We start from the raw sequence: 26,005 nt of genomic DNA on the forward strand, positions 1-26,005 counted from the left end.
TTTTTATAATGCTAGAGGAAAAGTAAGGGTACAATAAAAATAATATTAAAAGGATGATCATTATTCAGTGACGAATAAAAATGTGTGCCCGATTGGGACTCAAAAGCAGCTTACTGTTGAAGTAAAAGAACCTAAAATTACCTCAGGAAACAGCAGCACGGTGCTCCCACAGACCGTTATTATGAAAAAAATGCGCCAAAAATCTGAGTACACCATTCGTTATGACGTCTAGAATGTCTGGTCAAAATTTCAAAATCATCGTGCGTTACATTTTTGAGTAATGCCCTTTTGAAGGTCGTAAAGTACAAAAAAGTGATATAAAAGCGACGAAATACTTATTGTAAAGCACGTTTTCCAACCACTATTTTATGAAATAACTTTCAAAATAGATTCTGCACATTCCAAGGGTTATATTTCAAGACATTAACAATTGGTGGAAAGATTTATTTGAAAATCCCACAGTGCACAGTGATCTAAACCCGAAAAATCGTGATCGTCCTAGATTTGACTGTGAAAAATTGATTCTATGTACTCAATGTCTTCAGCAAAATTGTTCCATAGAACAAGTCCTTACTTTTGGCGTTTTTAGTTTTTCGATCAATCCACCTAACAGTGAGATGAAAAAAAAATTTTCCTTATTTTCAACATATCAGATTGCTTCCTTCAGAAAAGTTGTGGAAAATTTTAAAAGAAAAACAATTGTTGAAAACTGCGATGTCCTATCTGAACGTTGGACACGACAAAATAGAGTTTTTTGTGGAACACCCCTCCTTAAAGTCAGTTTGTTACAGAGCTCTGTTTTCAATTGAGCAGCTTCTCTCCGCCCCTTGAAAAGATGTTTGAAATGGATACCTAAAGGGTGATTTTTTTGCTATTTGGTTTTGTATTTAGATTTGACGTGTATTTAGATTTGACAGTTCACGCAGGAATTCTGACAGCTGTCAAAGTCTAATGTACTCAGTTTGGTTTGCCATTTCACCATGAACAGACTTACGCCTGAACAACGCTTACAAACAATCGAATTTTATTACCAAAATTCGCCCTCTGTGAAAAATGTTTTTCACGCAAAATTGTGTTCAATGGCGCTCGCTATCGCGCGATGATTTCTAGTTTTTTTTTGCCGGAAATGGAAGAGCTGGGTCTTGTTGACATGTGGTTTCAAGAAGACGAAGCAACGTGCCACACATCGCACGAATCAATGAACATATGCGGAATGAGTTCGGTGAGCAATTCTTCTCACGAAATGGACCGGTGAATTGGCCGCCTGGATCATGCGATTTAACACCGCTAGATTATTTTTTGTGGGGCTACGTTAAGCCTCTCGTCTATTCGGATAAACAATATAATAATATCGCACGCTTAGCCTTGGGGCTAATAGCGGTCTCGATCAACTAGATTAGTTGAGAGAATCCGTTATCGATATTGTTTTTTTGGCACATTTTTGCATGTGTGGGATAAGTACAACGATACACCGTGCCCCAGTGCTGAGTCGAGAAAATTTTCAGCTCGAAAAGATCCTCTACTAGATCGGGAATCGAACCCGATATCACAACCGTGTGGGAGAGCGAGCCGACCGACATCGCTAACCACAGAGTCACGGGGACCACGTCTATTCGGATAAGCCAACAACAATTCCAGCCTTGGAAGACAACATTACACGCGTTATTCGCGAGATACCAGCCGAAATGCTCGAAAAAGTTACCCAAAATTGGACTTTACGTATGGACCATTTAAAACGTAGCCGTGTCCAATATTTGAACTAAATTATCTTTAAAAAGTAAATGGCATAAACCAATTTATCGGCTCAAATAAAGATTTCATACAGCTTTGTAATTTTTATGTTTTTTTTTAAAGAAAAACCAAATTTTTAAAAAACCACTCTTTATATATTACGGTAATCTGTAGCGTTTCAGCGGAAGTCAAACCTTTTCCGGTTTGTAGTTTACACGTTCACATTTCGAAATCTCAGACCATGAGAAATACTGGTCATAATTTAAAGTGACCAGAAGTCCCTCGTTTCGCGGAACAGTTCCGCGTTTGAACAAATTGTCCCGCCTAGAAATACGTCCCGGTGTGTATGGTAAGGTAACCAGCAGTATTCGGCAGCCTCGAATGTTTTCATTATACAATCAGGTTTTTTACGCGGTTGCTTTCTTCAAAAACTAAAAAATGGTATAAGATATCGACTTCGTTCCAATCACGTTTTCCATTTTAGGACAAAATTTTCAATAATAAAATCACAATTTTCGGTTCAAATACTGAAAATCCCTGACTGACCCCCAACATATTCAATCAAAGTTCGCACGTTGTGGGACGGTTTTCTACATTATTTTTTTAACTCAATTTATTGTTTTTTTACGCGGTTTCATACAAATTTGGAACGTATCCCCGCGTAAAAAAAACTGACTGTGTTTACTATACTTTGAATTTCAAATACAATATTGATGCGCTTGACATGGAACACCAACATTACAATGTTACTATTAATTTAGATGAGTGTTACGTTACATTTTGATAACCTTGAAATGTACATAATTAATAACAATCGCAACGTAACAATTACATTACCAAAAGGATATTTCGTTACATTACAAGTAAAGCATTTTTGTTACATTGCAGTTACGTTAAATACTGTTACAAAACAAAGTTACCATTTTTTTAGTACCAGTTATGTTACAATTAGATAACTTTAAAACGTAACAATGTTACTTCTGTGTTGTAGCAGCAGCGGGTTGTGCCAGTATTAGCTGGCTTTTCGAATTTGCTTTCGGCTTAAACAAACACTTGCCGGTTGGTCACATATCTCAGCAACGCGCGATAGCAGCAAATGTTTCGATTTGCCGGTTGAAGGCTTCGGCCTTCTTCCCCGCGATGATGCTTTAGTATAATAATCAGTATATCTTTGCGATGGTAAATTAGAGAAAAGTTGAATTGGAAATTATTAATTTCAGTTTAGTTCTTTCAGCCAATCATAGATTCGCTTCCCCTTCTCTTGTTTTCTGCTCACTATTAAATAGTGGAAGTACGAAAACCAATCATTCATTTTGCTTTGGTTGTGTACCTACTTCTCGATGGTTAAACTGCGTTGCACACAGTAGCGGTAATAGATGCTATGATGTCTTTTTCAAATGCTTAAACTGACTGGATTTCAAATACCAATATTTTGATCGATAGCTGAAACACTGCCCAAGACTTTGCTGTGATAATTGGAATATCTCCACAATATTAAGCTTGGTCAAATGGAGTTTAAATTGTGTAAATTTAACCACTCACAAGGCTCTTCTTCGCTTACTTTTGGCTGGTTATTGGCTTAGAGGCCATCCACATACCACGTGGACAGCTTTAGGGGGGGGGGTTGGCTAATGGTGAAACATTTTTTTCCATGTGCACAACTGTAAATGATAATAATGTGTACGAATGTTTAGTTCTCAAACATGAAGCTTTCCGGAAGAATCAAGAATTATCGGCGCATCATTTAAAATTTAGCGTACCATCAGAAATTCCTGATAACCGCTATGAGCACACTCCACAGTCAAGCTTTTCACTCTTGCCGAGGTTAATAAAGCAAAAATCGGGTGCCACGGTGAACCTGCCCAATGGTTCTGAAACCTGGCTTGAGACATATCATACTTTAAGTTTTGGTAGAATGGGACCTGACAGTCAATTTCACACTTTTCTTTTCGTATTTTGAAGTGCGAAAAATACGGCAATATGGCATTAAGCGCAAAAAATGACAATATCATTAATTTGCATGTTATCTTAAGCGTCGAGCTGACCAAATTGCTACACCTTTTTCATATGCAATCTTGAACAGCCCGAACCCGCAATCTCCGTTGTCTCCGGCAAGGTGTTTTGGCCAATTTCATTGAAATAAGTGTCCCGTCTGGACGAGGGAAATTTTTTCTAAGCCTAAAGTCACACCTTCTATTTCCGTTCATTTTCACATTCTCGCAAACTACATGCATTGCCCGCTTTCCCATACTTTCTTTTTAGACGTTACATCCTTTTTAATGAAGTGTTGTAAGTTTAGTATGCCAGTATCAGCTGGCTTTCCGAATTTGTTTTCGGCTTAAACAGATCATTTTCCCGGTTGGTCACATGTCTCGGCAGCAGCGCGGTTCTTTTCAGTGCGTGTTGTGAGAGTGCCATTATTTCCCCACTGTCGAGGCAGCACAAAGGTTGCGATCAGCATATCAGATTTTGAACAGCAAACTGCCCCAGCGTTGCAAAGCGAGCGAGAATCAAAACCATTCTTCTCCTTTCTGCTTGATAACGAGACATATGCTACGCTTCTAAAGTCTTTTGCACACACGCTTTCGAGATACTCTTTCTTCTTCATGCATTCCCCTGAGTAGCAGCAAGCACGCACCGACACGCAAAAACTCTTTTGTATTGCTACTCAGCGACTGAAAAAGAGTACGCGAGATCTTGCTAGCGAGTAGGAGTACTCGACTAAAATTGCTCGACCAGGAGGACTGCCTGAAAAACTGTGCTCGAAAATTGAAATGCTTTCTTCATCTACCCGGTTTTGCCTCGTGCACCGACAGCCGCACGTTGGGAAAGAATCTGTAAAGTATCGCATACTGGAACGTGTAGGGTATGGAACTACTTTGTGAGGTTTTTTATAGCAGTCTAATGCAAAACCAGCCGAAGTAGTCCGTTACCCTATCCAGCTTTTTACGCACCATGATGGCGGACGCTATAATGCAAAGTTCGTAATAAATTACCCACCCTTTTGACAACTCTGCTTACGTCAGTTTGAAGTCTTCATACAATTTATCAAAAGAACAATATATCTGGCAACATTTGTGTTTCCAATCGTTCAGAAATCGCAAATCTGACGTAAGCAGAGAGGTTCGCATAATACGAACACGCATTATAGCGACCGCCATTTTAGTGCGTAAAAAACTGGATATGAAATATTTTATTTTGTCCCTCCGCAACTATCGTAATGCATCCTGAATCAATTCTACCCCGCTTATTGTGCTCGCGAGAAGGGGACTACAATCTCGGGAGCGAATGCGAGCAAGGAAGACAGCAAGAAAGAACGAAAAATAGCTTGAATGGAGAATGCTCCAGTGTGCGATATCGGCAGCTACGAGAACCTCACTTGAGGTGTTGCATGCTGTTTATGAGTGAGACTAACAACACTGAACTGCCCTTCTCAAGGCAACTAAACAAGTAATTGAAGATTAATCATTTTTTCGGAAGGTCTTAAGCGGTAGACTTGGGAAGTAAATGCTTTTTTATGCTGTTCAGTCGGTGATATCGTATTTTTATGTGCGAATTAGAAGCCAGTAGCACTTCAATAGCACGTGAGAAGTAGGGGGATTGATGCCAGTTGAAGAAGGTTGATAGATAGACATGATTTTTTTCTCAACCACGTGAAGGCTCCCGATCATAGCCATATATTTTGTACTAAAGCACGGTACAAAACCTGCGAAGTATTGTATTACTTTCAAACAGTAGACTCCCAGCGTTAATTCAATAAAGAGTTTCTTGATTTAAGCAAGCAATAGTATAGTTTATGACTCATTGATGAAACAATCTAAACAATGCATTAGTTAATAGTGTCCGGCTGCGCTTCTACTTTTTTAGTTATGCTCTTCTGATCGGAAAATGCTCATTGACAAAGACATGTGGTAACTCCAGTATAACTAGTTTAAAGTTGATTTCTACTTTATTTCAACAAACTATTTAAATATGCACATCACAGAACTGCACTAATCCTTATGTACCAGAATAACGGTTGCAACCACATAAAAGTGTGGTGTTTCATGGTAATACCGAATATAGTTGTCCATTTTCGGATCAAGGATATACTTCATCTTGTAATATATGCCCTGCTGTTGTTTCTCCACAACCGTAGCCAAACTGATAATCCGATGTCTGAAAGTGTGAGAAGATTAAGAAAAAGCTTATCCAAATCAATACGAAAACTAACCGCTTATAATTCATATGCTTGACACGGTCCTTAATCTGCTTGGATATATTCTGGCACATCTTGAGATTCTTGGACGGATCATAGATGTACCGTTGTTCTTCTTCGTCCACTTCGAATTGCCGCTCGATGATTCGCTGCATCATACGTCGTATCTTATCCGTGTTGAACAACGGTTTCTGGTACGGTTCCTCATTTTCCTCCTTATTGATGTGCTGACTCAGTTCTTCGGTTATCTCCTTGAAGCGACTTTTCCGTATGTTTCCCAGCGCAGCCGTTAGCGTTTCGCTGAACAGACCACTGCCACTGCCGGATTTACTCGGGGAACGCGCAAGTTTAGCATTAGCGGTACTTTGAAACGACCCAAGTGACATTAGTGAACTAGAATCTGCAGCATATCCTAAAAAAACTTACTTGCAATTGCCACTTTTTTGGTGCGTTCCCCAAGCGGTCATCGCAACATTGGCCATCATTTTTTCCACCAAGGCAACTGGAGTAGAAGTGAAATTCCACTCCTTTTCCGCTGTTCGGCTAAACTACTTGATTCCAAATTGAACAATCGGCACCCCGCGTTTGCAGTTTGGTATCCACTTTGGCTAGAGTCAACAATCCAACTACCTTTCTGGGGAACTGGGATTGTAGTTCGAACCCGATATCGACTAGAAAGTGTGAAGGAATCGCGTTAACAATAGTAGGTCGTAAAACTAAACTTCGCTCCTAAAACTAACACCCCGGCACGGGGGCACCGTTTCAGAATATCGTAAGCAACACTATGTGCCATTAGTGGCAGGTTCAGGCGAAACATTCGATTGGGAGTGAGGTAATTGCAATTGATAGTTTTCCTCCCCGACCAGGGAATGATACAAGTGCTTGAAAACAGGAACATTCCGAGGGTGCCTTTTGCACTCCCTTAACCAAGCAGCTACAGAAGCTACAAGTTGTTGAATGGCGTTGAAATTATATCGAAAAGTCAGCGGAAAAGCCTTCTTCGATTGTTTCTTTTACTTTCGCAGTGCTATTGATGACAGTAACCGCATTTTTTTTAAATGAGTGTTTTTTTGATCCACTAACGTATAAATTAACGAACCGAAAATCGAACAATTTGAACAAGCCAATCGAACACACCTTGCGTGTCAAACGGTCGTGGCGATTGTTTTTTTTTTTTTTTTTTTGGTTTATCGAGTTCACACGAAACCAAGTTTGACAACCCCAGCTGTTGTTTCTATATCAGCCACAGGCCATCACTCATCTATAATTAGGTGTACATAGTATTGGGCACCCTATAAAGAATAGTTTGCAAGCAAGGCTCGCCTTGCGTACCTATCTGTTATTTGATTATAGTCTAGAGTTAGTGCACTAGTTTCCCCCCCTGGCGCCGCTGCCACCTCCTAGTTGTGGAGCTTTAGTTACCCGCTTTTTCGCCCCTGATTGCGGTGCTACACTTGTTCATGGTCGCCACTAAATTAAACTTTTCGATGCGCGTGTTCCTTTTCAGCTAAACCCAATCGAAATGTTGTTGGGTTGGTATAGATAGTTATAGCCGTGAAAATGTTTTTTTTTCTGTATTAAACCCAGCAATAAACTTGGGCTATTTTCCACTTACGGAAGGAAAGTTGAGAAAGGGTTTTTCATTTTATAGTTTCAAGAAGAACCATATTTAATCCTGCCGACGTGTGAAGTTATTTGAGGTGTTACATCGCCATGGTCGAAAACCCTTCATATTTATAAAATTCACTGCATTAAGTTTCAAAGTTGTGATAAGATATCGTTGTAGCAATAGACAACCAAACAATAGACCAGTGCACATTGGTCTTTTTCTTTGGTGACTTTTGCATTATCCTAGCTTTACGGTGTTTTCGGAACATTTGTTTGTATGAATGACTCGCATGATCTCAAAGTGTCAAAAGTTTATTAAAGCTTTCTATGATAGAAATAAAAAAAACTCACATTTTTGTGTTAAGAAATAGAGGAATAGTTTATTCGGCAAAGTTTTGGAAAATGTAAAATTGTGAAGCTTTACTGAATGAACAAAATTTCTATCTTCATTGGGCACCGTGTTATAAGAGTGTTTTATATGAAGGTTAGAGTGGCAACGAAAAGGGTCATGTCAAATTTCAAAAACCGACTATGTACATTGTATTCATTGACCTCAAAAAAATAATCTGTGCAAAATTTCAGCTCAATAGGACAAGGTTTAGGGGTGCCTCGAAGCGCTTAAAGTTGTAATGTTTCGACCCTAAATCATGTCCGATTGAGCTGAAATTTCGCACGGATCATTCTTTTAGGCCAATGAACAAGATGTGCATGATCGATTCGATGATGTTTTTTTCCATACACTCATTGCCATTCTAATGGAGGTTGACAAATGATGCTTGGACACCATTACATACCCTCTCTGCCATGATGAGCAATTATAAGAAAAGGCGAGGCAAAGCAGACGATGGAATGGCAAGCGAAAGAATACACTTTCAATATTGTATTGTGTCCGCTCTGAGAGACTGGGTTCGAATGATTGTCAACACATGCCCTTCCTTCACGCTGAACTATACCTCTGATGAATTACTTCCTGACAAAACAGGTCCCTTGTTTGATAAAACTGGCCAGAGAAATGTATAATTAGGTTGACCAGACGTACCGTTTTGAACGGGACAGTACCGTTTTTTTGACCATTTTTACTTTATTTTACTACTCTTTCAAAACCGTTTGGTTCCAATATTTTGCGAAATGGAAAATATATTCTTTAATTGCCAGGAATTTGTTAAAGTTATTGCATATGCCTTCCACGCCTATTCTCTATCGCAAACGGTATGTGGACTGATGAAAAGGTACGATTGCAAGTTGAGACCATGGAAGCACATCTGTTCAACTGAAGAACCAAAAACGAGACAAAATCTCTTTATTTAAAGTATCGACATCTAGCGGTGGAGAGAATGCATTTTACACTCGAAATTTCATTACGCTTATATTCCATTCATTCAACAAAAGAACTCTATAAGCTCTCGCCGCTTTTTCATCGAGAGAATCCTTTGTTCTCCCCGGTACTGGTATAGCGAGAGTGCCTTTCCATGATAAACGTACAGTACCACCCGCATACGTGCAACGGTTTTTATGTAGATATATTTTTAATGAATTTCCTTGTTGCCCAAGTTGAAAACTGAATATCTTGACTAACGACAATAATTTTTTACATTGTACCTAATGTCGTAAGCAGTGCTGGTACAGCGCGTCTGATATGCATTTCTAGCAATGTTAGGTATGTAAAATGTTTGAATGGTTGAAAGATTTTTAGTTTATTGACGTTGATTGTGAATTGTTTCTGAATTTCCACTTTAAAGATTTCTTGAATGCGATCCTGTCTTAACTTGATTTTGATAGATTCAACTATTCAAGATCACCTTTTTGCCTGGTCATTAAAGCAAAAAAAAATAGTTTTTTGGTGCATGTTCAAACTATTGGAGCGAACTGTTCGAACGATGCACTGTAAACTTAATGTAGGATGGAACAGCAAAAAATGAATGCGAAAACTTGAGCACCGATTTGCTGCAGAGTTTTGTTCGAAGTTGCATATCTGTTCTGTGATGGAAGCCATGATAATTGTTAGGCAAAACATCGATCTTTTGAAGTAGAATACTTCTCTCAGGAAACTTCCCAGATGGTCTCGAGGTACGATGCTGGCCTAACAAACCAGTCGTCATAGGTTCGAGTCTCGTCTCGGGAGAGACTATTAGTGTCAGTAGGATCGTAGCGCTAGCCCCGCAATTGTCCTGTACACTAAACAGTCGGCTGCGAATCTGTGTATAAATAAACAGAAGGTCAGGTTCCGAATCGGAATGTAGTACCAAGGCTTTGCTTTTTACTTCTCTCAGGAAGTTCGGCTGCATAGGGATGTGAAATGAAAATCTAAAACCGAAAAAAGTGAAGAATATGTCCAATTTCAAATGCTAATAAATCGGTTAGTATTCGATGGATTTCCTTCGTTCTTGCAGCAATAGATTGGAAAATCTTCTAAGATTCTTCCCAAAAGAAGATAATTATAATTTTATTATTCACACTGTTGTACTATTGGAAATAGTCAAGCCTTGTCAAAACGAAAAATTCGACCTCTGATTGGTCGTTATACGATTGCTTCCCAAGCACGGTCGACAGAATCATATACCTTACAATTTAAAACATGCTATTTGGCCTATATAAGAGCCTGTTTCAGCCGAAGCCGCGGCGCTGGCGCTCTACGGACATGAATCGTGGACGTGGAAGTAGGCCGATTGACGACCGCTTGAGGTCTTCGAGCGTAGGATCCTGCGATCAATACTCGGAGGCAAACTAGAGAATTGGGTGTGACGCAGGCGCATGAATCACGAGCTGTACGAAGTATACAAACACGCTGATATTGTCAAGCTGATGAAACATGGCAGGTTACAGTGGGCTGGCCATGTAGCACGGATGGCGGATGAGCGACTGGCAAAGATAATGGTGCTTATTATGGGAGTCACTTCACGGTGAAATCAGAGTGAAGTGAATGAAGTCCTTTTACGGGACTCACGTAAGTGAGAAAAACGTCGCAAGGTGACATCTGCCGTGAAATCTGGGTTATTATGAGTGTCATATGAGTGAAGTGGAAACGGAAAAAGCGACGTTTCGCGTGGAATTATTTCACGACCAGTTTGAACGATGAAATGATTTCACGAAGATATGAAAGTTTAAAAATCGATTGATTTGTGATCTAGCGGTAATATATATGGGGTTTATTTTCCAGCAACAAGGCGAATCTTTTTTTTTTCCTGAAAAAAATCGGCTCTCTGGGGTGCTTATTACGGGAGTCACTTCACGGTGAAATATATTTCACTCTCACGCTCACTTCACTTTTTTAGACCTATTCCCGATTCCACCTCAAGTGAGGTGACAAAAATCACCTCCGTAGAGTGAGATTGACAGTGAAGTGAAATTGAGAATAGGACAAGTGAAATGAAATTGTTTCCCAGCTAAAAAATGTCCAAGTCCCAGAAAGTCGTTTTTTCCCGTTTTTTTAGATAACACCAGATCTTGACGTGTTCTGCATTTCTAAGACATTCGGCATAAAAAAATGTTTTTTTTCGGTATCGCAAATTTCCTGAACTAGTTTGCATTTTTTTCATCGGGCAAAAAAATGAAAATTTGACCGCTTTAAGGCACGGATCAAATTCTGATTCGCTTCGTTACTAAAGAATAAATCCAATATTTACCATTAGATCACAAATCAATCAACTTTAAGACTTATGGCATCTTCGTGGAATCATTCCACCGTTCAAAATGGTCGTGAAATAATTCCACGCGAAACGTCGCTTTTTCCGTTCTCACTTCACTGATATGACTCTCATAATAACCCAGATTCCACGGCAGAAGTCACTTTGCGACGTTTTTCTCACTTACGTGAGTCCCGTAATAGGATTGTATTCACTTCACTCTAATTTCACCGTGAAGTGACTCCCGTAATAAGCACCTGAAAATTACACATTTTCGAGCTGCGGCCAATGGAACGTAAGGGAAAAATTGACCTTCGAATTTCGTTTAGCGGTAGGGCTCAAAAGTTTCCTCTTGTAGAAAAATGTCCTCATACAAAATTTCAGCTCAATCGACTTCCCGGGACTTCCCGGGAAATTTTTGAGCTGGAAAACTCCCAGATTTCACTTGTCCTATTCTCAATTTCACTTCACTGGCAATCTCACTTCACGGAGGTGATTTTTGTCACCTCACTTGAGGTGGAATCGGGAATAGGTCTAAAAAAGTGAAGTGAGCGTGAGAGTGAAATATGTTGCACCGTGAAGTGACTCCCGTAATAAGCACCAATATTTAGTAGAGAACCGGATAGAGGCCGACAACTTCGAGGTAGACTTCGCACGCGCCAGAGCAGCGGGAGTAAGGGGAGACTGGAGAGTATCAACCCAAGATCGAGTTTTGTAGAGACATATTCTAGATTCGGCATAGGATCTCAACGATCTGTCGCCATAAAAGTAAAGTAAGTAAGTAAGTATTGGCAGGAAGGAGGAACGAGGTTTTAAACACCATTTTCCAGTTTGCTGCCAAGTTTTGAACACTCAAAAATACCTAGACCTTTCCGATTTGCAAATACGAACTTGTGGAGTGACAGGATCGACCTTTATGGCCAAGACCAAAGGCGCGCTGGCGCCTGCAGAGCGATAACCAGCTAGCGTATCATCGGGGGACTCTTTCCACGCCACGAGCCCAGTCTTTGGCCTCCAGAAGTCGAGTCTCACGTCCGACGTTCTAGTATCACACAGACCAAGGATGGTTGGCCAACCTGCCGGACATCCAATCCGTGAGGAATGATAGCCGTGTCGAGATCGAGGGAGAGGTAAGGGTTACGAATAAGTAACTCATCGCCAGGGGACCCATCGGCATATAGGCTGGACACTGCAGGAAATTTGCTTGAAAGCATTATCCTCAACAGACTGGTGAGGTACACGGAGGGTGTAAACGATCTGGCCAGTAATCAGTTCGGTTTCCGGAAGGGCAGGTCCACACTGGATGCTATCCTCTCCTTCAACAAGACGGCTGAGATAGTACTCCAGCGCAAGAGAAGGGGCATACGCTATCGCGCAATCATAACGCTGGACGTGAAGAATGCGTTCAATATCGCCAGTTGGGACTCTTAGGAACATCCATGTACCGATATCGTTGTACAAGATTCTGGAAAATTGCCTCTACAGTCGATTACTTGTTTATCATACGAAGGAGGGTGAGAAGTGCGTCCCTTTTACCGCAGGAGTTCCGCAAGGTTCTATCTTGGACCCGGTGTTAAGGAATGTTATGTATGACAGGGTGTTGAAACTCAAGTTTCTTGTAGGAGTTGTAATCGTCGGCTTTGCAGACGACATAACGCTAGAGGTCTATAGCCAGCCAATCGAGGAGGTCGAGTTGACGGCCGCGCACTGTATACGCAAGGTCGAAGACTGGATACAAATCAGAGCAACAGGCGGTGTTCAGAATCGGAGACTGCATCATTACCTTAAAGCGATCTTTGAAGCTCTTGGGGGTTATGGTTGACGATAAGCTCATATTCAAGATTCATGTCAACTATGCTTGCAGGAGGGCTTCAATGGCTTTTGCAGCACTACCTCGAAAGATGTCGAATAGCCCATCGGTGTATGGCAGCAAGCGTAAACTTTTTGACAGCGTGGTTTCGTCCATACTTAGGTATCGTGGTGAACTGGAAAGTACTTACAGACTCATGTGCCAGAGGGTTGCGAGGGTGTTTCGTACAGTATCATACGACGCAATCTGCGTTCTGTCCGCCAAAATGTCTATCAGCATAGCTTTTAGGGATGATGTAGAATGCTTTGACCAACGTGACACAAGGGGCATACGAGGTACCTGAAAATCATTCTCGATGAGCAGATGGCATCAGGAATGGTCCAATTCCTCGAAGGATAGATGGACGCACCGACTTATTTCGGTGGTCCCTGGATGAGTCGGGAGACTCCATGGAGAAGTTCACTTTCGCCTGACACAGATCCTGCTAGGTCATGGTTGCTTTAAACAGTATCTACACAGGTTTGGGCATGCGGGGTTTCCCATGTGTCCCGAGTGCGCGAATGCGGAGGAGACTGCTGATCATATCTTCTTCGTATGTCCTTGTTTTGCACGTGCGCGTCGTCCCGGGGTGTATTATGGGCCAAAGACTGGAGGGTTTTTAGTGGGTCAAACCCCACACTATCTTAGGTTTGGTCTCTCAGGTGTTTAACAGGATCAAATTCCCCTTTACCTGAAAAAAAATACATCATATCCAATCCGGTTTTGGATAAGTTTTAGCCATATAGTATTTAATTATTGATTGAGGATCTTGTGACTTTTTAGCAAAATAATTAAGTGTGATTTTAACATTTTTAGTGAATTGGTCAACATAGGAATCAGGAAGTTTCGTAACCGCAAGGTTACAGATTGTCCGCTCGATAAGCGGGTGGTCTTGAGTTAGAATCTTAGTAGAATCAGGTCCTTTGGTTGTCAAAGGCCTTCAACATGGGCTTTTTTCTCAGGCTCCACTACTTACCCATCCTCTAAGCTGAATTCTAAAGTGCTCCTGTTCACTTTTCTCCTAATAAAAACAAGTCCCTGTTGTAATAAAACTGGTCTTAGTAGGTACAATAGTTCTCTCCAGGGAATTGTAAATATGCTGCTATATATCATGGCTGGAGAAACGAGGTTTCGATTGACAAAAAAAAGTCCTACTTATAATTAAACTGATCAGAGGTAAAGCATTTTAAGCTTCATTTAGGAATTGTTATTGTGACGCGGTGTCGGTATGAGGAACGAGGCTTTCATAAGACTCCTTCCTCTTGACATAATAAGTTCCTCTTAGAATGAACCTGGCCGAAGAGAACCCTTACTAACACGCAGAGAATCCATCCCCAGGATACATATAACTCGGTGACGGAATCGTGGAAGGAATCGCAAACACGATCCGGAGGATTCCCACTCACGATTCTTATTTCAAGAATCCTAGAGCCATATACAGGGCATTCCTGAGGATTCTTTTTCAGGAATCCTTTTCAAGGACGCTCAGGAATCCAATGTGAGGAATCCTAGAGAATCTCTGCGAATCGTATGTGTTCGTCCGGGAAACGTTAGGTGAGGTATACCTCCAGTAAATTGAATTTTGGTGATATTGGTAGGATTGAACAAGCACGGATATAAATAAAAAGCGTATCTTTTACTTAAATAGTGATACTACCAATAACATGAAGTGCGGAGAACAGAAAACACCTGGGCAAAATCACAATAGATCAAATGTCTCTGGTCGCAGTTATGAGTCCACACAGAGAAAAAAAAACATAGGAGTCTCGAGTGAACCACATAAGGATGCTATAATTGCTATGATCAGAATAGGAACTTCATTATATGAACTTATACAGTTATGTTTTCTAAAGGTATTAACATCTTTCACATAATATACCGGTACCTCTACGCTGCCAGTATTTTTATTTCTTTGTTTTTAAATAACAAATTCAATTTTGCTTCCAAAGATATGTAAAATTTGCCACTCCCTATTTCAAACCTTGGCTTACAATTTTAGACTATCATTCGCAACATAGAAAAAATAATAAAAGTCTAACTGTTGACCTTCTGCTCGTATTTATTTTTTTAAATATTACTAACGTGAATGTTGAAGAGATCTAAAATTTGTATTAAAATTTGATGTAAAATTGGGGGTTGAGGGAGACCTGTAGAATCCTATCCGAAGACGAAGCTCAAACTGCAAAGATTGCATCTGTCTGCTCTACATGATTCGAGCAAACGCGAAAATTGCATTACTTTAAATCTCATTATGTAAAATTGCAATAAGCTTGTTAACATGCGAGCGAAATTCTCTGGTTTTTTCCCTCTCGATGTTTGAACAAATATAAACTGATTCACACTATTTATGTTGCTTGAGGCATATCCGCAAAGTACAGTCTTGTAAATTTTCGTTCGGCTTTCAGCGCAGTGAACAAACTCATTAGTAGGGTTTAAAATTCAATCAAATTATTCTCCATGATTTTCATTCAAATTCATTGTCTAACTACAAATGTAATGACAGTACAAGCACAAATTTGCTATATCAATCGTAGCAACCAATCAGCGAGGTAAATTGAACAATCAGCAAACGTATAGAACTATATCGCTTAGACAGCATCGCCAACCGTTTCGAACCAGCTCGATTAGTCACCTGAGAGTGACCCGATGAGTCAACTTCAAGTGGCCGCGTTGTACAAAAACGGTCATAGAGGTCACAACGCGAGCCAGAGCATGATTTCTGATAGTAAACAATTTTCGTTAATGCAATAAATCCTTTTTGGCGCGGTGAACGTGACATTTCTAGCTACTCGGCACAACGAGCTTTAAGTTCGTGATTTTTCGAGCTGAACAGCACTTGTATTGACATGGTAGGTATAATGAGGTTTATGTTTTTCTGTATCAGCCGACCGAATGCAAAGTACTCGAAAAAAGTTCAGCCAAAATTTGGTTTTTCCCCTAACTGGTGTTGGTGCTGGACGACGCTTCCGTCCCGTTAAAATTGGTCTAACCACAGACATGTGGTGGGAAGCGGTAACTTCTGCCTGAACCAGAGCCCACTGCGTGGTTGTGCGCTAAGTGGTTTGTGTGCGTGTGCTGCTAAGCACTCGCGGTTCAGTTGCCAAAGTACACGCTAAAAGTACGCGCCGTAGTTCAGTCTCAAGTGACTTCTCACTACGCAAAGATCGTTGATGTTTTGGTTCCGCCGTGGTTCTTCTATATCACTCCGCGCATACACACGCACGGATCGGACGGCTGTTCTTTCGGGAACCTCCACGCAAAGTGTGCAAATGTGTAATTTACTTTGCGTTCAACGCGAGAACATATCGTAAAATTCTACTCAATCGAGAGCGGAAGCGGACTGCCGGAGAGACGGCTAGGAGTGTTTTTTCGGAAGGATTATCTTTGTCTTCTCAGTCTCCAGTTGAACGCGGTCGTGTACGATAGAAATATCACTTGCGGTTAACCGCCGAAATCCGTCCAAAGCCGGTCGCGTATAACCTTCAAATGTTCAAATGTGGAATAGACACACATGTCTAGAGAGTGAGCAAAAGCAAACTAAATAATCCCCAATCGTTTCAATGATACTTAAATGTTCAGAGTTTATTTAACGCGAAATACCTGTCCGGTGTTAACAAGAGAAACCCCTGCTTGTGTTAGCGTATTTAATGACCCACACCATATCAGTTCATTGCATGAAAAGGCAAAACAACACCGATAAAGTGAAAAGTGAAACAAAGTAAGCTGACCAAAAAGTTTTTCACGTTTGCAATTATAATTATTGCTACGGAAGATATAACGCAGCAACCAGAGCCACTGAAATTACAGCAACAACAAAAATCATGAGTATCAAGGCGGAAAATAAGATCTCACTGAAGATCGAGTCATCTAAAAATAACATGATCAGATCTCCAAGTAAGTACAAAACCGACCTGATGGACTTTTACCGTGACAGTATGTTTCGTTCACCCGCACGCACGCACGGCGACAGCGACATTGGAGCAAGCGGCTCAAAAAATTACCTAGCTGGACCCCGGCTTTGACGCGATCGCGACTCCAGTGCGTTACAGTAGTATATATTTTACACCAAACTCCGCGAACGCGAAAGAAACGGTCGTCGACGACGTCGCGATATTTATTATTTTTTGTCCCATGCAAATCTTGCACAGAAATGCACATTTTTACCCGTCGATGTCATATTTTGGTTCGGTGTTTTCGTCTTTTTCTGCAGTGGATAAATGTGGTGCAGCTTTCGTGCTGATTTCATACTTGAACTTCGCACTGATTGTGTACAGTGCAGCAGAGTGCCAACGGGCGGGAGCTGAACAAACAATTAGCGAACGCAAGTCCTGAACAAAGCGCGCACGATGTCGCATTCCCGGTTGGCTAGATACGGTAAAAGTGTGGGCAATGGTTCTATTATTGTTTTTTTGAGCGGAAATGGATCGACTAGAAGAGTGTGCTTGATCGAATCGTATAACACGTACGTTTGATGCGATTGAAAGTCGTAGCTCTATGAATTAGTGTGGAGAATATGTTACTTGATCTTCGATGTTCAGTTCAACATTTATATATGAGGTTATAAATCGTTTATGTAACCTTATAATAACAACCATAAGTTCCCTGAAGGTTCTACGTAGCGTACTTCGCCAATAGTAAAGTTAGAAATAGGAATGTAATGTTGTCCAAGTTATTGAAGTGAAGTGAAAGTTTGCAAAATACTGCGATCATGAAATTACAATCTTGAGGTGCGAGTGGTCAATCGCATCTAAAAAGGCAAAAAATGCAGGCGTTTTGCCAGGCCCGGATTTGAGGGGGGGTCAAAGAGGGCAAATGCCCCGGGCCTCCCGATTAAAGGAGCCCCCCTAGTCCTGGGGCGACCTTTTTTGTTTTTTTTTGCTCGTCACTTTCCAGAACGTTACCTCTAAATGTATTAAGAAAAGAGGGCCTCACAAACAAATTTGCCCCGGGCCTCCCAGCGTCGAAATCCAGCACTGCGTTTTGCAGTGTTTCTGCTAGAAGATATACAAGTTTGTACTTTCTTTTTACAGCTCGACCAATTTTGTACTATACGTCTTGAGAATCTATCCTTCCAAAAGCCACTGGCTTTCAATCTACTATATAAAAATGGAATTCCGTAACACTTGATCTTATTGATATTAGGGGTCTTCACATCGAGCTCGTATACGAATACCCAGCCGTAAACTGTGTATCTTCCATTACTCGTCAATGGAGGTGAGTATTTTTACGGCTGGGTATTTGTTTACGAGCTCGACATGAATCTTCCTATTATTCCCTTCGTCTCTGAGGTGTACAGTAACTACGTAAAAACATGCACAATTATGACTTTTTGTGCCGAATTCGCCTCTAAATCAAAATTTAAAGCGATGACATATGATTATTTTTCAATTAAAATGTTTGTCAATGTTCAGAAAAGACATTTGAGGAAAAATTATTAGTATCTGATCACTAAAACTTGAGATATTATTCACAAAACTACGTAAAACATGCAAAATTATGACTTTTTGTGCTAAATTTGCCTCTACATCAAAATTTAAAGCGATGACATATGATTCTTTTTTTATTAAAATGTTTGTCATTGTCCAGATAAGATATTTGAAGAAAGATTTTTAGTGTCTTATCACTAAAACTTGAGATATTACTCACAAAACTACGTAAACATGCAAAATTTTGACTTTTTGTGCTAAATTTGCCTCTAAATCAAAATTTAAAGCGATGACATATGATTCTTTTTTATTAAAATGTTTTTCATTGTCCAGAAAAGATATTTGAGGAAAAACTTTTAGTATCTAATCACTAAAACTTGAGATATTATTCACAAAACTACATTAAACATGCAAAATTATGGCCATTTATGCTTATTTCGTCTCTAAATCAAAATTCAAAGTGGTGAAATGTGATTCTTTTTTCATTGAAATGTTAGTTGATGTTTAGGGAAGACATTTCAGGAAAAATAATAGGTATCTAAATACTAAAATTTGAGATATTATTCTCAAAACTACGTAAAACATGCATAATTATGACTTTTTATACTCAAATCGTCTCTAAATCTAAATCTAAATTCAATCATATGTCATGATTCTTTTTTCATCAAAGTTTTCGTTGATGTTAAGGAAAGACATTTGATGAAATGTTCGTTAAGGTTAGGGAAGTTATTTGAGGAATTCACAAGAAAAATGGAAAACCATGATTTTTTTGATTTGTTTAAATCAGAATTCAAAGCGATATCATGTTTTTTTTTTTTTAAATAATAAATCGTTGTTCCTACAACATTTGCAAATATTTCCCTGCAAAAAAACTCATTTTTTGATTCAGTGCGAGTCGAGCATAACAATTTTACATTTCTGATATTTTCGTAGTTTTGTGAATAGTAACACATTACGGGATTCGACTTACTTTTTCACTTTTATTTTACTTTTGTTCAAACTATATCTTGGGAGATTGATTGGAAGAAAGACTACCTTTCATTGGTTTGAACATCAATTAAGGGGCGACTTCAGCATTAAAACTCATGCTTTTTTTAATTTCTACGTAGTTTTGTCATTTCGAAATTCTAAATGGTGACTTCAAGTTTACGTTCTGTGCGTTCTTAGAATATTGATGTACAGTCCCTCTACAATTATGGGTCAGTTAACGTGTTGCCTATATGTCGAAAAATGAATATAAAATCGGAAAAGTTATCAACCATGAATGTTTAACATTCCATTTCTGTATTCTGATGTATACTTTCGATCGACAATTAGTTTCACTGCAGCTGATGCATGAAAATCGGTTAAGAAGAAAAATAGTTCTTGCATAGCAAAAGACACGATTATGGGTCACTTATAAAAAATACCACTGCCAATGAAAATTGTTTGGTTTCATGAGAATAGTCGTATTTGTGTAAAAGTGACCCATAATTGTAGCTGACCCATAATTGTGGAAGCACTGTAAACGATGCGAAATATTTTTGAAGTGAGTTGTACTAATGCATCAATGAAATATAAAAAATGATTCTCAATTTTGAAACCTTTGATCCCGAGCATCGCCGGGAACGTTCAACTAGTACTCAATCAAATTGAGCCCAAAGTATTCGAAATATTTGACTAATTTGTAACTGGTTTGATTGTTGTTTTAGCAACTACTAACTGAATCCGCGGGTTTCACTGTGCAGTAAATTTGAAAGTTAAACTTTAACCGCTTTGAGGCTCCACTTCCCGAAGTCCGACTGAGCTGAAACTTTTCATGAAGACTTTTCCAGAAAGACTAATCTTTTTAATTCTTAAAGAAAACTGGAATGTTATTTTTTTCCATACATTGTGTTGGCATCAGCGCAAACATTTCAAAAGTCGATTTTTTTCCGAAGAAACTTTTTTGAGATAACACCAGATCTCGACGTTTCATGCACTTTAAAGACAAGATTCGTTATCGGACATTTAATGAACTACTTGTGGTTTGTTTTTTATCGGTCAAAAGAGAGAAACTCTAACCGCTTTGAGGCACGATTTCCTGACGTCCGATTGCACAGGCAAAGTTGATTTTTCAGACCTTTGTCAGGGTCTTGTAATACGTGTGGAGTTGCCCGGAATCAAGTCTGGTCCTAGATTGAATTTGCATTTTATTCTGCTTAATCCACAATTGATGGAAAACTGGAGAGAAACGATTCTCTCTCTAGACTTTTTTATTTCTTAGCCTTTTAACTCTTGGTTCCCTTCCCTTCTCTTTTATTCCCAAATAATCTCCATCATTTGTTGGTCAACCTCAGCGCCCATCTTACTTCACGATCTCATCATGTCTACAGCATCTCAGGCACTTTGGTACTCTTGCCATGGGGGACAATTGGAATGGTTGAAACCTTTCGATCCTATTGCCACAGAACCTTTGAAGCATCTTTCGACTGCAACGACAGCCTTAATAAACGGAAGGAGATGTTTCTCCAGACACTCTTACCTATATATTTCCGAGCCCATTGCCTGGTTTGTGACGAGCACTTTAGTTTTCAGTCCGCAGCTGAAAGTCCCTTGCCAAATCCAAAACTTCGTAACAAATTTATTTAAAACGAACTCAAATTTGCTGGGACATGGAGCCCTGCTGGACCGTTATTATAAAAAATATACATCGAATCCGAGTATGGGAGTCAATTTTTGAGGTCATTCTACTCCTATACTGCCCATAAAAGCATAAGAGTCCCATATGGAAATTCTCACAATTGAGAAAATTGCAAATGAAGCTCTAAGCTTGAGTTGCAGGCGAATAACTATGACTTAACTGAAAGTATGTTTTATTCATCTTCATGAGATGGAACATTATATGTTTCTATGAGTTCTAAGAACTTTTGCATGAATTCCAGGCTTGGAAATAAATTATGGGACTCGTTTGCCCTTTATTTTTTCTCTATATACAAAGAATAAACCCATATCAGTCTCCGCGCAATCTAAGGCGGCCAAGGCATTTATTATCATTCCTTGTTGAATATGTCATGTGCACAGTTTATTTCAGTCCAACATTTCTGGATCATACGAATTGCAGTATAGCGATTTAGTTTCAACGGGTTGCAACATGAACCGGTGCATGGTTTTCATCAAAAAGCAACTAAAGGTGATAGACAAAAGTTCGTTCGACAAAAATTTTACAATGATTTTTAAAGAGTCCACAAGGAAGCGATGCAGACCGTAAGGCCACAATCCTGAACACTAATTCCACTCATCCCAGATGCTAAGATGGATTTCTGCAAACAGTTGCTAGAAAAAAACTTTATTTTAACTTTCGATTTTTTTTTTCAAAAACATAATTAGTTTCAATCAGTCTTGATATCTCTAGCTCGTTTTTAATTTTTTAATTTTTTTTTAATTTTACACCTTGCAAACATGAATTGTGTTTAAATTTATTTAAGTTAATGATGTTTTTATGTGCAATTTTTTTTCAATTGATAACAAATGTGAAATGTTGTCGAACGCAATCGAATTTATACTCAGGATGGGACTCGTATGCCTTTATTTTCAATATGGGACAGACAAGGTTTGGTATTTTTTCAGTATTTTTCAGAACAAAGTTTCCAATTTCATCAAGGCATACGAAAATTAGAACAAAATTAGATACATTGGAAGCATAAACTAAAATTTGCCAACAAGTCATATGGGACTCTTATGTTTTTATGGGCAGTATAGGTAAAATAAAATAAAATCCACAGACAAGACCCCGAGAAGTCTCGATTTTAAGGTTTAAGTTAATAAATTTCAAAATAATCCATATGTGATTCGCGAAATATCACCGGAAAACGTCCAAAAACCTATCCAAGTAATTCTCAACCAGAATGTATTTGGTGACGTTGTTATAATTATGATTTTTAAGGTTCTTTTCTGGACTGTTTCACAGATCTTCTGAATCTATATTCTGATGAACTGGCTCTTTTGATCAGCTCGCAGGCAATCTGCTCGCGAAGAATCAGTTCTTTTGAGAGAGATTTCGATCTTTCGAAGAACTTACTCTCCTTATCAGCTCTCCATTTGAAAAAAGAACACCGACGTTGAAAATTTGAAGTTGAAACTTTTTAACGTTCTTAAACCCGCCTACTTCTCTCCAATAAAACACAATGGGTAAAAGTTCATTCTACACCGTTCACTCCACAGAAAGCAACATTGAAGCTACTAGGCCTTACGGGGTACCGTAAGGACATCTGGTCTGGTGGCCGTGTCGCCTAGAAGCTGTCCAAAATTCATCTTCACGTATGTTTTTTTCATCCACCAGCAAGCAACCTTCCTACTTCGTGTTTTGGCCATCTGATTTACTTCAGTGTCTTGTTGGTTTGCTCGCAGGCGCGGAAATTATGACACTTCTCGCACACGGATTCTTTGAATGGTTCCACTAAAGTTCCTCTGATCCATCCGTGGACGTTCACGAAAACGTCTTAGCACATTATACACGCAGGGTTGCCACATTTATATCTGTATTTTTCTTCGAAAATATCTATATCTGTATCTCGGGCCAAAAAATCTGTATTAAAAATCTGTATCAAGCAAACTCAGAATGTTGGATGGAAAAAATTTTACTTGTAGAACATATTTAAACAAATTCTTTCTTCTCTACGTGATGTTAATACAGGTTTTTGTTAAATTTATTTTTTAAAGTTTTCGTTAATTTAGTATTAGTATTAGCTTTCAGCTTTCAACATTGAGATCATTAGCTTAGGGGCCATGCAATTTCTGGTTTCAACTATATATTAAAAGTATGCGTTCTGAACAAGCAGAAGAGTGTAATTTTTTTTAAAAAAATTCTCTCAAATGATTTGTAATGGTAACTTGAAATTACCATCCCGCCCAATGGTGTTCAACAGCTCAGACCAAGTTAAGTCATTTATTTCAATGAATCTTCCGGTCAAAAAGTTTTTTTTTTCAAGCGTGCGAAATTCGTTAGACAGCCCTTGTCAGTTAGTTATTGGTACGAATTTGGGGAATTGTCACATCAAATCGTTTAAATTTTCCGATTTCACGAACGGTTTGATATTACTTAAAGCTGCAATTTTTTCAACAGTATCGGTGAAATCACACCTCTTTGCAATTTGTTTTACGAATTTTGAATAGAAATCGTGACAAATATTTCGAAACGTTCATTTTCGCGCTTCGTTCAAATCACATTCCATTTCTTCTTCATCGATACCTACATAATCCTGATGTATTTTTTTTACAAAACTTTAAAAAACGAATCGAATTCTACCTTTGAAATTGATTTCAGTTCGTCGATATAAAAAAAAATCTGTAAAATCTGTATTTTTGGCAACATTCTGTAATTCTGTAGTACAGATTCTGTATTGCTTTTTCAGTTCAAAATCTGTAAAATACAGAAAAATCTGTATATGTGACAACCCTGTATGCACGGTCGATTGATCAATTATTACCGCCGATTTCAGATACACCACTGCTACAACATGATCAAAGATTCCTGATTTGATATGGATCAAACCTTAGTTACCAAGACATAGTTACCCAATTTCACTTCTGGTCTTATTGTTCTACCTAGAAGAAATCTGTCAGCTAACCACAGCGTTCCTACGGGGTCTCCATATCCCAATTGAGCGGTGGGCGTATTATCAAGAGAATCCTCAATATCGAGGAATTCCATTAGCGCAATCCTATTATGGTCAATTGCATTAAATATTTAGTAAATTGAGACTTATTTAGAGGATATGTCAGCAAATTACAAAATTATAAAATCTTTCATTTTTGAAGTCATTGCTACAGTAGACTTTTGAAAGTCAGGCTGCATCATTATTTGAAGAATTTTATTATATTTTTATTAAAAATTTCTGCCTGAGTTTAGCCACGTCAGGAGTTTTTTCTGTTTACACAATATGGCCTTCAGTTTTTCCTTTTAAATTTTCTAAATTCGTTGTTGTAAACAGTGAGAGCCTTCCTAGAGTAGTCCCATTGTCCAGGATACTCTCTTTTATTGGAAAGTTTTATAGATTGTTTTATATGATTGACCAATTTACTGAGAGTTGTATTCCATCACGGAACGTCTCTAATTGAGAATTCTCTTTTTACTTTCCTTTTCTTGCCACATGGATCCATCACACTTCTGAGTCCAATCTGCAGTAGGCATAATGACTTATGTCTGGGAAGAGTTATCCGAAGTGCTCAAAAACGCAATAATCAGCCGGTAAAATACTGGCCAGCACTGTTTGAGATTCTAGAAGCAAAATATTCACCTATAATGTCGAGAGCATGACAAAACAATCAACAAACCATGTTATTTTACATTATTGTATATGGCGAAGAAAAAGTGACCCTTCATCAAGACAACGCTTCCGCTCATTCTGCTCGCGATATGAACCATCGATACAAGGAATGGCGGTGCGTAATGGATGCCCATTCTCCTTGTTCGCCAGATTTAGCCCCAAGGGACTATTTTTTGTTTCCCCGGTTAAAAAAATGTTGTTAAGTTCAATTCGTACAGAATAAGAGAAAAATATCTTTCTAGCGAATGCGAATCGCCTCTTGACGCCTCCTGTCAAGTTTTACATCTCGTTGACAACGTGTCTTCTTGAGGTTTTGCTGGACGATAGCCCAGTACTTTTCTATAGGGCGGAGCTCTTCTGTGTTGGGAGGGCTCATGATCTTTGGCATCTCCTGGACGTTGTTAGCGGCATAACACTTCATGGCTTTTTTCCGTAATAGCAAGATGCCACACGAGTAGTTTTTTTTTGCAAACTTCGACAGCTTAATGTGTTCAAAAAGCTCTGCCACGTTTCCTCTTCCAGTTGTCGTAGAATATTCCTGTCCAGGAAGCTGTTTAAAGGCTGCCTTGACGTAAGTTGCAACATCCTGTACCAAGCAATCGAACCTCGTCAGCATCTTCATGTACAGCTTCCGTGATCGCTCACGATCCGTCACTATATTTTTGTAAGTCGACAGGGCGGCTCATTTTTTAGCTCGATGCACAGTTTTAGCAACACTTGCAACTGCTGGCCATTCTTCCCATCGTTTTTGCGGATTTCGGGTTTCGATTTCTTCCCGATCTTGTCTTACTGGCAGAGGACAAACGTTCTTCAAACATTTTTATTGCGTTGGTGGCGGTTGATTTGGCCACATCCAACAATTTTGCCAACTTAGCTTGCGAATAGTTTGGATTTTTGCGATGCGCGAGAAAAAATTTTGATGCGTTGCTTCTCTCGCTAGGACGTCATTTTCTTTTTTTAAAAAGTGAAAAATTATGTTTACGTAAATATTGAACGGCCCCTTAAACTCCAGAATATTGGGCGGATTCTACTCCTTGGAAACCACAGTGGCGTTGTACCACTCTTTGACTGAGCTTAAATAATGCCAGTTTACTCAGCCAAGCTATTTTCCGCTCTAGAAACAACTTATTGAAGTCAATTTGCACTTGTTCCAACGACGCAATGATGTAAACAAATAAACTTATCCTGACAACAAATGTTCACTATGATATCATACACTCTCATCGCTACGAAAGCTTATTCTATTCCATCGGAAATTCGTCATGAGCTCAAGTTTTGAAGTC

General features: G+C 39.2%; 1 protein-coding gene across 1 annotated transcript; it reads right to left on the reverse strand.

Moving 5' to 3' along the window:
• Positions 1-5,683: 5,683 nt before the first annotated feature.
• On the reverse strand, positions 5,684-7,072 carry LOC129724151 (uncharacterized). The gene is made up of 3 exons (XM_055678809.1): positions 6,356-7,072; positions 5,945-6,292; positions 5,684-5,889 (listed from the first exon to the last, which is right to left on the reverse strand). The coding sequence occupies exons 1-3, from the start codon at positions 6,412-6,414 to the stop codon at positions 5,724-5,726; spliced, it is 573 nt and encodes a 190-aa protein (XP_055534784.1). The 5' UTR covers positions 6,415-7,072; the 3' UTR covers positions 5,684-5,723.
• Between the last annotated feature and the right edge of the window lie 18,933 nt (positions 7,073-26,005).

Source organism: Wyeomyia smithii, chromosome 2 (genome assembly GCF_029784165.1).
Source record: "Wyeomyia smithii strain HCP4-BCI-WySm-NY-G18 chromosome 2, ASM2978416v1, whole genome shotgun sequence".
In the NCBI taxonomy this organism is placed as follows: domain Eukaryota; kingdom Metazoa; phylum Arthropoda; class Insecta; order Diptera; family Culicidae; genus Wyeomyia; species Wyeomyia smithii.

Excerpts from the sequence above, each read along its gene's own strand:
- LOC129724151 (XM_055678809.1), bottom strand. The coding sequence starts at position 6,414 with ATGATGGCCAATGTTGCGATGACCGCTTGGGGAACGCACCAAAAAAGT. Across the intron at positions 6,293-6,355 it reads CAAAAAAGTGGCAATTGCAA|TACCGCTAATGCTAAACTTG; the intron begins GTAAGTTTTTTT and ends GTCGTTTCAAAG. Across the intron at positions 5,890-5,944 it reads AAGCATATGAATTATAAGCG|ACATCGGATTATCAGTTTGG; the intron begins GTTAGTTTTCGT and ends TCACACTTTCAG.